This window comes from Poromitra crassiceps, assembly GCF_964638095.1.
Source record: "Poromitra crassiceps genome assembly, chromosome: 10".
NCBI classification, from domain to species: domain Eukaryota; kingdom Metazoa; phylum Chordata; class Actinopteri; order Beryciformes; family Melamphaidae; genus Poromitra; species Poromitra crassiceps.
The window spans coordinates 47995080-48008944 of record NC_139631.1 but is presented as its reverse complement, the minus strand read 5'-3'; the positions used below and the strand labels follow the sequence as shown (position 1 = coordinate 48008944).

Here is a 13865-nt window from a genome sequence, read left to right as displayed (position 1 = left end):
ATAGAGAGCCAAAGTCAAGATTCAAGATTCAAGATTCAAGATTTTTATTGTCACTCCATGGTACAAGTATCACGTGTGAAATTCTTGTGCTGTGGACTCCGTTTACAACATAGTACAAATATAACAGGGCATATGAGTGCAAAAACAACAAGAGACACAACAAGCAATAAGGCAGTATAGTGATAAGACAAGTCAGAGACAGTGGCATATTCACTGCACATAGGTGCACATGTCATGTGCATACTTTAGACGTGCTTAAACATTTTAAATTTGGCGTATTTGACATACAGGTGCAAATAGCATATTCCTTATTAAACATACAATTAAACTCAGCGTTTTAAATTCGGCGTATTTGACATACAGGTGCAAATAGCATATTCCTTATTAAACATACAATTAAACATTAGACATACGTAATGGTAGCAGCTACAGTACGGCTACTACACTATCTGTGTATGTTAAGGAGTCTCGTGGCCTGCGGGAAGAAACTGTTCCTCAAGCGATTTGTGCGTGCTTTTGGAACCCTGTATCTTCTCCCTGAGGGTAACAGGGAGAACAGGCTGTTGTGGGGATGGTTTGTGTCTTTGATGATCTTCAGGGACCTCCTGAGGCACTGCTGTTTATACAGTTCATGCAGTTCTGGCAACTCACATCCTGTTAAGTCCCTCCCTTTCCGGTCGGGCCCTATGCGAACCAGCCACGAAAAAAATATGAATGGAGAAGAGACAATCATTTTTTGATCCTGTTTGAAATGTGCCATGACATACACATGTGATGTTTGTCAATTTAAAAGATAACTTTGCAAGTCAAGAAAGTCACAGTTTGTGGTAAAACTGTTGCACATTGCTGACACACTTAACACTGCTGATACTGTCTCCTCCTCCAGCTGTCCTCCTTAGGAGACATTGAAATGACTGTAAACATGGAGATGGTTCTGGCCAATCACGACGGCCCAAAAGACCTCAACACTCTGGTGGGGAAATACCTTTATATAGCTGTAAGGCTGCAGGAAGACACAGGTATACGCACACACACACACACACACACACACACACACACACACACACACACACACACACACACACACACACACACACACACACACACACACACACACACACACACACACACCTGTCTGTCTGTCTGTCAGGTGGGATCTCCCAGGAGGCGGAGCTAGCTGCAGTGAGGTTCGTCAAATCACCTTACACCCTGAGCCTGGTGTCCACACCCCCTTTCATCAAACCTGGACTTCCTTACAACGTCCAGGTATGTAGACAGACAGGCAAACCGACAGACATACTGCGATATTACACTTAGTAGAACAGTCTACAGCACTATTTCAGACCCTCTCTACATACGTAGTAATATTAGAATATTTCTATTTAATATTTGCATTTTTGTATTACATTTTTAAAAGCTATAAAGCGCTTCACAACACAGATCATTAAAAAGGGATCAGTGAGGTCAGAGAGATACATTAGAATAGATTACAGAGATACATTAGAAGTGAAATAAAATAAATAATGAAAGTACAGTATGTAATCAGAATGTTTGAAGCATTACCACCTGCACGCTTCTACTAATGTTTGCTTAATGTTGTGCTCAGTGATGTCATGAAATTTGCTACTGCTTGTGGAAAAACACTGTATGGAATGACACCGTGTCAATGTAGGTGAAGTGTTATGGAAACATATGGATCATTATTCAGTGAGGCAGGATGGATTGTTTACAAAGCATGTGGAACAAAGGGAAATCCAATAGGCTCCATGTGTGTGATTCTGAAACAAACAGAAATACAATCAATATCAGTCCGCTATGCAACATGTGACTAAATACAATCAATACCAGTCCGCTATGCAACATGTGACTAAATACAATCAATATCAGTCCGCTATGCAACATGTGACTAAATACAATCAATACCAGTCCGCTATGCAACATGTGACTAAATACAATCAATATCAGTCCACTATGCAACATGTGACTAAATACAATCAATATCAGTCCGCTATGCAACATGTGACTAAATACAATCAATACCAGTCCGCTATGCAACATGTGACTAAATACAATCAATACCAGTCCACTATGCAACATGTGACTAAATACAATCAATATCAGTCCGCTATGCAACATGTGACTAAATACAATCAATATCAGTCCGCTATGCAACATGTGACTAAATACAATCAATACCAGTCCACTATGCAACATGTGACTAAATACAATCAATATCAGTCCGCTATGCAACATGTGACTAAATACAATCAATATCAGTCCGCTATGCAACATGTGACTAAATACAATCAATACCAGTCCACTATGCAACATGTGACTAAATACAATCAATATCAGTCCGCTATGCAACATGTGACTAAATACAATCAATATCAGTCCGCTATGCAACATGTGACTAAATACAATCAATATCAGTCCGCTATGCAACATGTGACTAAATACAATCAATATCAGTCCGCTATGCAACATGTGACTAAATACAATCAATATCAGTCCGCTATGCAACATGTGACTAAATACAATCAATATCAGTCCACTATGCAACATGTGACTAAATACAATCAATATCAGTCCGCTATGCAACATGTGACTAAATACAATCAATATCAGTCCGCTATGCAACATGTGACTAAATACAATCAATATCAGTCCGCTATGCAACATGTGACTAGTACTGCAAGTATAGATGACCAGGTGACTCATTGCAAAAGTAACATATTACATGTAATATATTACTTTTAGCAGTAACTGAGTAATATAACTTATTACTAATAGGATTTCAGTAATATTATACCAGTTACTTTGTTAAGTAACACAAGTTACAAATGTAGTTACTTTTGATGTGCACCCGGAGAAAACCCACACGAACACGGGGAGAACATGCAAACTCCACACAGAAAGGACCTGGGACGGACCGGGGTTCGAACCTGGGACCTTCTTGCTGTGAGGCAACAGTGCTAACCACTGAACCACGCGCTAACCACTGAACCACGTGTCTTTAGGTTCTCACCCCCCTAAAGACCACCTACCGAATGCCTAAACCTAATTCTTCTGGTACTAACATCCCCTGGGTGATACTACCTACCGTATTTCCCAAATAGTCCTGGATGATGAGCCCGAGGTGTGCTTGACTTTTGCTTTGCGGAACGCTCCAGAGTGCATTCCATCAAACGCTGTAGGCTTCCCAAAGTGTTAAGGATGCCGCTAAAGGCTCTTGACAAAGCGTGGCTCTGAGTTCAGAGTGAGAACGTGTTGCATATTTACAGCAATGTTCATTAATATGCATTGTCCCTGTCAAATAAACCAATAAATAAAATAAAATAAATACTGACTATGGTGGCCATTAAAGTAACTGCGTAACTTCGAACCTTTAGCTGAATTAATTAAAAGTTAATTAATTAATTAATTAATTAATTAATTAATTAAAGTAATTTGCAAATGGCTCCCAATTTACAGTACCAGCCAGATCAGATTATCCTTATCCGATAATATCAGAATTCATCCAGACTCCCGTGGCTTATCTGGATGGTAGCCTACTGTAGATTGGCTAGCTATATTAGCTAGATAGCAATTTGTCTACATTAGCAAGTGAGCTAACGTTATCTAACAGTAACATACTAAAGTCACAATATACTCACCTCTAGGGGTGCATATGCAAGTGCTAACCCTAGGCACCTGGCTCATTTGTTTTCTCTGTTCGTTTCATGGCAACGTTTCCTACTGTAACAAAGTTGGTACCTGGCAATGAATGTTCATCAAGTTTGAATTGCTGATCTGGGCCCTGATTATCTTCTGGGACACTGGAATTTAATACAAAGCCGCATGGAACAATGGAATAGCTGCGCTACCTGTCTACTCTTCTTTCTTTTTTTTTATATATTTATACATTTTTATCCCTCATTAGTGCTAATTTTAATTTATTTATCCTGGTTGCTGCTCCACCCTCTGCCGATCTGGGGAGAGCCGAAACTGGCTCCATGCTTCCTCCGAGACATGGGCAGTTAGCCAGCTGCTTCTTTTCACCTGACAGAGGAAGCTTCACCGGTAGGACATAGCACGTGGGAGGTTCACGCTATTCCAACCAGTTCCCCTCCCTCTGAACAGGCGCTCTTAACGACCAGAGGAGGAACCACATTAGCAACCAGGATATTGCATGTTTTGGTGAAGGGGGTTCCTATATGAAGGAAACCCCCAGGGGGCACCGGGAGAACATGCAAACTCCACACAGAAAGGCCCTTTTGATGACCCCACCCGGGCAGTGGGCACTCAAGGACATGCGGACGGGCACGCATTCCTTCAGCGTTCACAGCGTCCCAGGTGGGAATCGAACCCAGGACCTTCGAGCTGTGAGGCAACAGTGCTTACCACTGCACCACCGTACCCACCTGTCCACTCTTCTGCTGAGCCTCCGACATATGAAGAAAACTCCACTGAAACTTCTCTTTAGTTGTCCTGAAATCATCTGACTTGCTTATCAAACTGCCCGTCTCAAAGCAAAGAAGAAAAGGCGTCACTAGTCAAGTATAACATGGATTTTAGTAAATCCAATCTGATGTTTTACTGAGAGCTGACTAGAGGATGTATTGTAAGCAACATCTTTTGTCCATCACGCTGCCACAAATAAGACATCGTTTGGCCCTCATACTTGTGCATTTGCAATTATAATTTATTGTCTGCATCTCCCCGCTCATTTGCGGGCGCTATTTTAGTAAATGCATTTGACTGTATTGTGCCTGGAATGTTATAGATCCATATAACGTTATATAGCCTAACATGAATGTTGTTCCATGGTCCATGTTAATTTTGGTTTGAGTTTCTGACCATCACTAAAGCATAGTCTTTATGTTGTAAGGGCAAGTGTTTTAGTATGTGTACATGGTATGCTACAAATGTTACTAGGCACAACTCTATAGTATGTGTGATATTATTATGGATATAATGTGAGTATGTACACATCTCCTACAGTAGTATAACAGTATTACAGTATAATTATACTTTCATATTAAGCCTATAGATATAAAACAGGGGGTAGGACTTGATAAGTATTAACTTCTTCCTACTCCTTTTCGGGCATGAAAACAAATGTAAATTGATTGTGAATTTGCTGTATATTGTATGCTGTGAATTCTAATTGACTATGATTGTTTGGCACTTCTTACCTATATTTCTTTTATTCTTTATCTTTGTTTTTGTTTTTGTTTCTCACCATGTTCGAAATAAATCTAAATCTAAATCTAAATATGAAAGAGATGAAAGTCAAATTTAAGCACCAATTTTTTTTTTTAATAAAATAATTAAAAGGTATATCTTATTGCTATCATCTGTCTGTCTGTCTGTCTGTCTGTCTGTCTGTCTTTCTCCAGGTGTCAGTGAAGGATCACCTGGGCAAGCCAGTGAGCCGGGTTCCAGTTCGTCTGGTGGAGCGACGATCAACCAGTCAGACATCTGGAAACGGCGAGTTGCCGTGTCCCGACAACGCTATCAGCCAATCAGACGGCGTCGCTGTCTTCATCTGCAACACACCCGGAGGAACCACCAAGGCTGTACTGAAGGTAGATGAAAGAGAATGAGAAGCAACAAAGACATTATTGTTGTCATTGTTATTGGTGATGTTGTCATAGTTGTTATTGATGTTGATATTATTGTTGTTTATTTGTTGTTGTTCTACAGTTTGAGACGTCAGATAATGCTCTCCCATTGGCCAGCCAGGCTGCTCTGACTCTGGAGGCGGTGGCTTACTTCTCCCCCAACCAGCACTACCTGTACATTGACCCGCCATCGGCCCGTCATGCCCTTGAGCCGGGGCAACGTGCCAACATCAAGGTGTACTCGGCCACGCCCACCTACCTGTCCAACGCCCTCAGCTTCCTGGTAAGAAGACAGCAAACATCTGAATGAGCAGGTTTTGACATTAGCATCACCCGGGGTGAAATTGCATCTGCTCGTCTTTGTATTGACTGCATGTAATGTTCGTGTGTGTGTGTGTGTGTGTGTGTGCGCGTGTGCGTGCGTGCGTGCGTGCAGGTCCTGTCTAAAGGGAAGGTGGTGGATTTTGGCAGCCAGAGCTTGGTCTCCAGCTTCCACAGCAGTCAGTCAGTGAGCTTCATGGTGACGGGGGCCATGGTTCCCTCAGTGCGGCTGCTGGTGTACTACGTCTTGCAGGGAGAGCTGGTCGCCGACTCCGTCTGGCTGGACGTCAGCCACAGGTGTGTCAATGGACTCCAGGTATGTGTGTGTAAGTCCACTGTAGGACCCAAGAAGCAGCCACAGTATTTTATTATTTGAGTATTTAAATTTTTAACCTTAGTTGGTACAGAAAGTTGGAAATATCGGTGTACAATATATTTACATTTGGATGTGTGTGCATGTGCGCCCGTGCATACGTGCGCACGTGTGGTGCTCAGACTGAGCTGTCCTACAATGGTCGGGACCACAGGCCGAAGAACAGCCTCCGTCTAGATATCCGGACCAATCAGGATGGACTGGTGGCTCTTTCTGCTGTAGACTCCGCCCTCTTCTTACTGTCGCCCAACTACAGAGACCCTGTTACCATGGTAACAAACACATATAACCTGTTACCATGTCAACAGATGTCAACAGACAGATAGATATACACACACACACACACACACACACACACACACACACACACACACACACACACACACACGACTGTAACAGACAGACAGGCAGGTAGACAGAAAGGTAACAGTATGTACATCGCATTCTCATTCCCAACGTGTCCAATGTTGACTATTTGTCAGAACCGCTTGGCATCACTTCTAGGATGACAACGTACCCTTTTGTGCCATTTTCTGACGCCACCGGTTACGTTCCTCCGCTGTTAACTCATTGAGTGCCAGCCACTTTTGGAGAACGACGCTCCCAGTGCCAGAGTTTCAGAGCGTTTTCAGTGATTTCTCGAGGCCCACAGAATATTGTGTGATATTACTATGTAAACACCGAACACGGAAAAAGAACAAGGAGACTCTATTGTATCATCAGCAAAAAAAAGTTTATTGATACCATTTTCCGTTCTTTAGTTATGAGCCGGAGAAGATAGGTTGTTTTCAGCGTTTTCAGGCATTTCAAATTATAAGCTGAGATATTCCGCCTTTTGTGAAATGAAGCATTTCAAGCACATTCACTGACTCTAGCTAATATTTTCTGATGTAGTGATGTGGTGTAGTTGTGTCCTGCCCTGCGTGCCCCACCCCCCTCTCCCCCCCTGAGCTGAAAACTCCTCCCCACACTAGTAACACACAGCCTCACGCACCCAGCGTCTATTTTCGGAGTGCTTTTTGTGCGCCGCCTCCCAGGCACGCAACATGGAAAAGCCACACGCGGACTGCAGGGAAAGGTTTGGGTTTTCAGTGTCGGCTGCTGCTTTTCTACCGGCTAATCGTGTGGAGAAACTATGCTGACAGACAGACAGAGGCAGAAGGGCTCAGTTGTGGGAGCGGATTGACTGTGTTCGCAGGCACCGTCAGTTGCAGCCAGAACAATCTACATGGCTCTGGGCTGCAGCATGAGCGGCTTCTCTTTGATCACGGGGCTTTTTCAGGCTGTCATTGGCACTCAATGAGCTAAATGGGTGACTATACTATAAATACTAAACTTTAGCGGGTTCCTTTTATCAGTTTGACTTGAAACAATGTCACAGGCTGGGAAAGGGTCTGATCTAATGTAAACAAGCAAAACATGAAAGTACGTCCGAGTACGTCTTTGGCACAGAACGCCATTGTAAAAAGTACGTCCGAGTACGTCTTTGGCAGAGAATGAGTTAACGTCGGCTAATGGAAAAATGTCCCGTCAGTTGATTTGAAAATGTTGCCACATTGGTTCAGTGTTTCCCATACATAAAGGAATTTGTGGCGGGCCGCCACAAAAGGATTTTGACCGCCACAAAAAGATGTTGACCCCCCCCCCCCCCCCAAAAAAAAAAAAAAAAAAAATTACAGTGCACCTGAACGCAACATGCAAGATACCCGCTGAATAAGTGTCCAATAAATGTTCTTATACCATGGTCTGGGTGAATACTCGATTCTGATTGGCTGCAATGTGTCCATTATTTTGTGATAATGTACAGTGATAATGTACACCTAGCTAAATGGTCTGTTCACCGTTCATATCAATGCGCCATAGTTTCAACAGTGGTATCAAGAGAGCTGTTTGAGCTCTATACCCCCGTTAAGGGTTAATATGACAATTTTGGAAGTTGAGAAAGAATTTTAGTCGGTCAAAGTAATTTAAATCACCCCTGTGTGCTCAGTTTATCAAAAATAACTTTTATTTACAATTTTGATTTTCGTTTTGGAGATTCCCTCTCCTGAGAGAAGCCGGCTCTGTTCTGGTCAGCTGACAGAAGCCGGGCTCTCAGCTGTCAGCTGTCAAACCCTCTGTTTACAACTTGCAGCAACTAGCAGCCAGGCGCTCTGGGAGAGCGCGCGCTGCCTCTTATCACTGATACAAATCAAGTCAAAGAGGAAAAAGACGAGATCAACAAGAAGAAAACAACGAAATGGGGAGTTAACAGCAACACACTGAGAGACATCCTTGTACAAAACATACCTGGACTCCAACATACTGAAAGCAGATAGTTTTCACTCTGCCTCGCGCCATTTACGTCTTATAGACATTGCCGTTTATTTTGTATGTTGTTACATAGGCTACGATTGGCGAAATTATTAGTTAGCTTGATTCTAGAATTGTGCCAGGTGTAGAAACTAAGCAGCCATTTTATCCAATGATAGCCTAATCTCGAGGGGACTATTTTGTCTCGCCGGTTCTCAACTCATATTCAAGGTTATGAAAACTAGATTTTGATTGCAAAATGCATGAAAATATAAATGAATGGTCTTGTTTTGTTTCTTTGGCAAGTGACCATGGTATAAGCGGGTTAATGCACTTTGAGGTGTCCATTATCACTTTTTAAGGGACTTCGCGGAGGCAACCGTCCTCGGCTTCGCCTCGGGCGGTTCACGCCTCCACGTCGTCCCTTAAAAAGTGATAATGGACACCTCGTCGTGCATTAACCCTTACATGTCATTCTGGCCAATACTTCTGTTATAGCATTTCAGTATGGAATATGGAATATCTTTCAATAATCTATGATTTAGCTGCTAAATTGTCAAATACCGCCATCTGCTCGCTACCCAGGCACTTATGTATGTACTTAACCTAACTAACTTAAAGGGGGACTAACCCCCTAGATATGTATTAGAACAGTGATTTGAAAATACCTATGGAAAAAACCAAGAAATGACATATACTCTTGTCTATACTAGACTCTTTGGCTGTGTTCAAGTCTAGATTTTTTTTCGGAAATCGACGCCATTACAGTTTGCCTACTGCCTCAAAAATAATTTATTTGAGAGGGGCAATATATTTATAAATATCAACAACTAGCCAACGCTGGTGGCCTGTATGGAAACATAAAATCTGAAAATGGTTGAAAGTTATATCAATTTGGTAATTCAGTGGCGAACTAGAAATTTAATTATTTTTCTGCATGTATCTCTATGGCAGCTCTCAAACTACGTTACGAGAGCAAAGTGACATGGGCTCGTTAACAGCAGCACACCCACAATAGGACAAACCTCTCGCTCTGGGGTAACACAATGCGAGATTTCTCCACGTAATTCCCTCGTCTAACTAGAGATAAACCGCGCAATGAAATCCGTTTTTAATTTGCGTTTTGGGGCTTTTCGTGATTCTTGTTAAAAGTTACTGCAGCGCAGGGTTCTATTATACAATCCATGAGCGCAGAGCTCCGCCCGCGCGTCCCCGCTGCCTGAGCACACAGCAGCTCGTGCTCGCGCTCTAAAAGGCAGGGTGCCTACGAGCTGCTGCGTGGCTGGCAGAAAGGGCTCCAGACTCGGTGTGATAATCCTCTAACAGCATTTGAGCTTATTCAGGTAAGATATTTATAATGTAATGACACATTCAGCGATAAACTGTCTACAATGAAGACATATGTCAAATATGACAACGTGGTGTTCAGTTTTTTGAGAGCACAGGAGCTACTTGCTTGATCAAACGGTCAAACCCAATCCGCCCAGCAAAACACAGACACACCGAGAGAGCCCAGCTGCTGCTGCGCGCGCGCCCGGAGCTTGGCGCTAGTGCATGAGGTTTACAGTACGACTCTCTCCCGCCCGCTCCCGCCTGCCTGGGCTGGAGACAGTGCTTCCCACTCGGACTGATAATATAAACATCATCATTCGAGCTTATCCAGGTAAGATATTAATAAAGTAGTGACACATTCAGCGGGAAACTAACTATAATTAAGACATGTGCCAACTTTGACGACGTTTGGTTCAGTATTTTAAGAGCAAACTTCAATAGGAATAGGCTTGGAGTTCTGAGGAGCCGAAAGGTTACAGGGGGGGTAGGGGAGGAATTATCTTGAAATCCCATAGTCTTTGGGACAACCTGACGTCAGGTTGTACCAAATCTCCCATTCAATTGAGAAAAGAAAAAAAAACAGTCTTCCACCCTTAGAGGGCGCTTATGCCAGATTTGCTGCTGAAAAATGATACAAATGGTAAAATGGCAACAGTTTGGTGTCAAATGTGGAAATTCTGACCAGAATTCTTCACACATCACCCCCAAAGTCATATATATTGGTTAAAAGCTGAAAAAAAGTGTTTTGGGGGTTAGTTACACTTTAACCTAACTAACTATCCGGTGTGCACAACATTGTCAGCCTAAACTCCGGCTGACACCCCAAAAACCTACAATCCGCTACAGAAAAATGTATATTGTTTGTTTATTAACTGGCCGCCTTCTATCATTTCACGAAAGTGGCAAAGCAAGTTGAGTATCCCTGACCTATAGGGAGAAATTTAGTTTGTCATTGTAAACCCACAGCACAGTAATGATGACATGTTCTTCATAGATCTAGCCTTTTAATTTTGCTCTTAAGCTTTCTCAAAGTACACCAAATTCATGCATTTTACTTTAAAATGTTTTAAGAAAATTGCGCAGGGGGGCATGCCCCCGCACCCCCCTAGGGGGTCTGCGGTCCCCCACCACAAATACTCAAAATCCTGTGGGAAACACTGTGGTTAAACTTGGGTAAGGTTAGGCTTATGGTTTGGGTTAGGCTTAATGACCCATGTATGTATGTGTATGTATATGTATATAAAAAGTCTAATTATCTTGTTAAAATCCTTAAAATGACTTCCTCTCCTTCTGCCTCATTAAAAATTCCAAAGTAACCAATCAGGGTTATCTAGATTAGTACATAACGACCCAATCACAGCATACAAACAAGGGCTTTAACTGCTGAAGACTGGACAGGTTTTGGCTCCAGACCAGTATTCGTGATGTCACGAATCAAGCTTGTTGTAAATCACCTTTTCAGTGAGCTCAGAGAAACGTTCTACTTTCAGCAGATGGGGAAACAGCCTTCTAGTGTCAAACTCTGCACAGTGAAGCTCAAACATCTTTTGGTTTGAGAAGTGGGGGAGGGGAGGGGCCGGGGCAAGTAATCAAGATAGGGAAGGTTGGGAAGAGGTTGGGAATGAGAATGGGCTGCTATCTTATTTGTTTAGGTCTCATATATTTGTGTTCTTATCAATGTTACATGAGCACCAACCACACCAGACAATTTCCTCGTAACCCTTGGCAACAAAGCCGTGGTAATAAAATAATTGTGATTCCGATGTATCGTGGCCTGCAGGTTTTGCGTCACATCGAGCGGAGCGACCGGGGCTGTGGAGGGGGCGGTGGCAAAGATAGCGCAGATGTCTTCCGATTGGCCGGCCTCACCTTCATCACCAATGCCAACGCCCAGCCATCACCCAGTGGTACGTCGACCAGTCAGTCAGTCAAAGTTCATTGACTGCTAGTCAATGAAGGTCACACTTTTTTTGTTTTTTTTGTTTTTTGCACATAAAAACAAAAACAAAACAAAGAAAGGAAAACAACAAAAAGCATGTGCAATAGAGACAGGAATCCCTACGTGGACTTATTCTTGGTCTCTACCTCAGAAATTAAAACTAGTATCAAAATAATCCTTGCAAAACATACAACATAAACAAAAACAATAGAAAAGAAAAAAGCAAACAATAAATTAGAAAAGGAAAAGCAACAAGAAAAACAAAAGCAAAAAGGAAAACAGAAGAGCAACCAAACTGAGTAAGTAGACAGTTGAACAAGTAGACAGTTAAAAGAGCAGTGTGAGGTGTGTGTGTGTGTGTGTGTGTGTGTGTGTGTGTGTGTGTGATGTGTGTGTGTGTGAGGTGTGTGTGTGTGTGTGTGTGTGTGTGTGTGTATGTGTGTGTGTGTGTGTGTGTGTGTGTGTGTGTGAGGTGTGTGTGTGAGGTGTGTGTGCGAGGTGTGTGTATGAGGTGTGTGTGTGATGTCTGTGTGTGAGGTGTATGTGTGAGGTGTATGTTGCATGTTTTAAAAAACTTCTAAAAAACACAATAACCCTAATAGTGGGGCGGCATAGCTAACCTATCATTCATTTTGTGATATAAGCACCAGATTTTGTAGATATGTCCATAGATATATTCTGAACAAAACTGGATATTGCGGCATCGCAAATTTGCCCCCTGGTGGCCATGGCCAGACATTTTTCAAAATGACCACCATCGATTTGTCTAATTTCCTATCCCATTGGACCCACATCCAATACCAGACATAATATAGACCATAGTAAGCATGAGAACCTAATAAAAATAGTAATTCAAAATCATATGGACTTTTACAAAGTAATTGGTAATTTAATTATATTATGTGTGTACATTACAGGCCTATAATTAGTGTGGCTATTGTTCATTTTGTGATACAAGCACCAAATTTCGCAGATGTGTTTATAGATATATTCTGAACAAAACTGGAAATACTAAAAAATAAAAATACTCATTCAAAATTATATGGACTTTTACAAAGTAATTGGTCACTTTTTGTGCGTACATTATAGGCCTATATTTAATTTAGTAATAAAAGTGCCACATTTGGCACAGAAATAGCTTAATATATGTAGAAGACATATGGATATTGGGGCGTTGCATAGCATCAACATCCTGCTACGAGCTGATCTCTTGTGGCTGCAGAAAGCGTTGCAAGTGCAAGAAGGCTGCACTTCAGTGCACACAGGCCTCTGCTTCTGTGAGGGAGAATGTGCTATTGAGCCCCACTATAACCTTAATTAACTGATCTGATCTACCACAACATATTCTAATTTGATGCTGTAATTTTTATTTTTATTTACTTTTCTCTCTATTTTTCTCTCTCTTTTTTAATTAGTTTTCATTGTGATTTGTTACATGTTTTGTGATTTTAGTATTTTTAGATTCTTTTTTAAATAGTTTTGTTCTTATTGAGTTTTCGTTACATGTATTATGTCGTAGGTTATGTTTTGTTGTTTGTGGACCCCAGGAAGAGCAGCTGCTACGTCAGTGGCAGCAAATGGGGATCCGAATAAATGAATAAACGAACGAGATTTTGAGTTTGGATTTGAAGGAGTTAAGAGATAATGCTTGTTTGACGATATTGATATGTGTTCCATAGTACAGCACCTCTGTAGCATATTGAAAATTGGTTATTATTATTAGTATCTCCGCCAGGAGATCATGTTTTCGGCCGCATCTGTCTGTGCATCTGTCTGAACCGTTGGTCGGATCGACTTCAAACTTTGGGTGTGCTAAGGAGTACGTTACGGAGAGCAGTGACCTGTTTTCGTGCAATTCGGCATAGTGCCACCTACTGGCAACACATTTTTTCTCTCAACAACTTATCTATCGATCGACTTCAAATTTGAGGAGTGCGCTGATGGGAACTCCACACAGTGCAGTGCAGAATTTTGTGCAATTCGGCACAGCGCCACCTAGTGG

General features: G+C 42.0%; 1 protein-coding gene across 1 annotated transcript in view; it reads left to right on the top strand.

Moving 5' to 3' along the window:
• c5 (complement component 5) overlaps positions 1-13865 on the top strand; it is a gene marked incomplete at its 5' end in the record, with an annotated part of 79040 nt that overhangs the window by 16549 nt on the left and 48626 nt on the right. Inside the window, 7 exons of the mRNA XM_083645472.1 lie at positions 887-1019; positions 1151-1266; positions 5382-5570; positions 5689-5889; positions 6043-6243; positions 6423-6572; positions 11705-11831. Of these exons, the coding sequence (XP_083501598.1) occupies positions 887-1019; positions 1151-1266; positions 5382-5570; positions 5689-5889; positions 6043-6243; positions 6423-6572; positions 11705-11831 (1117 nt within the window). The remainder of the gene's footprint in view (positions 1-886; positions 1020-1150; positions 1267-5381; positions 5571-5688; positions 5890-6042; positions 6244-6422; positions 6573-11704; positions 11832-13865) is intronic.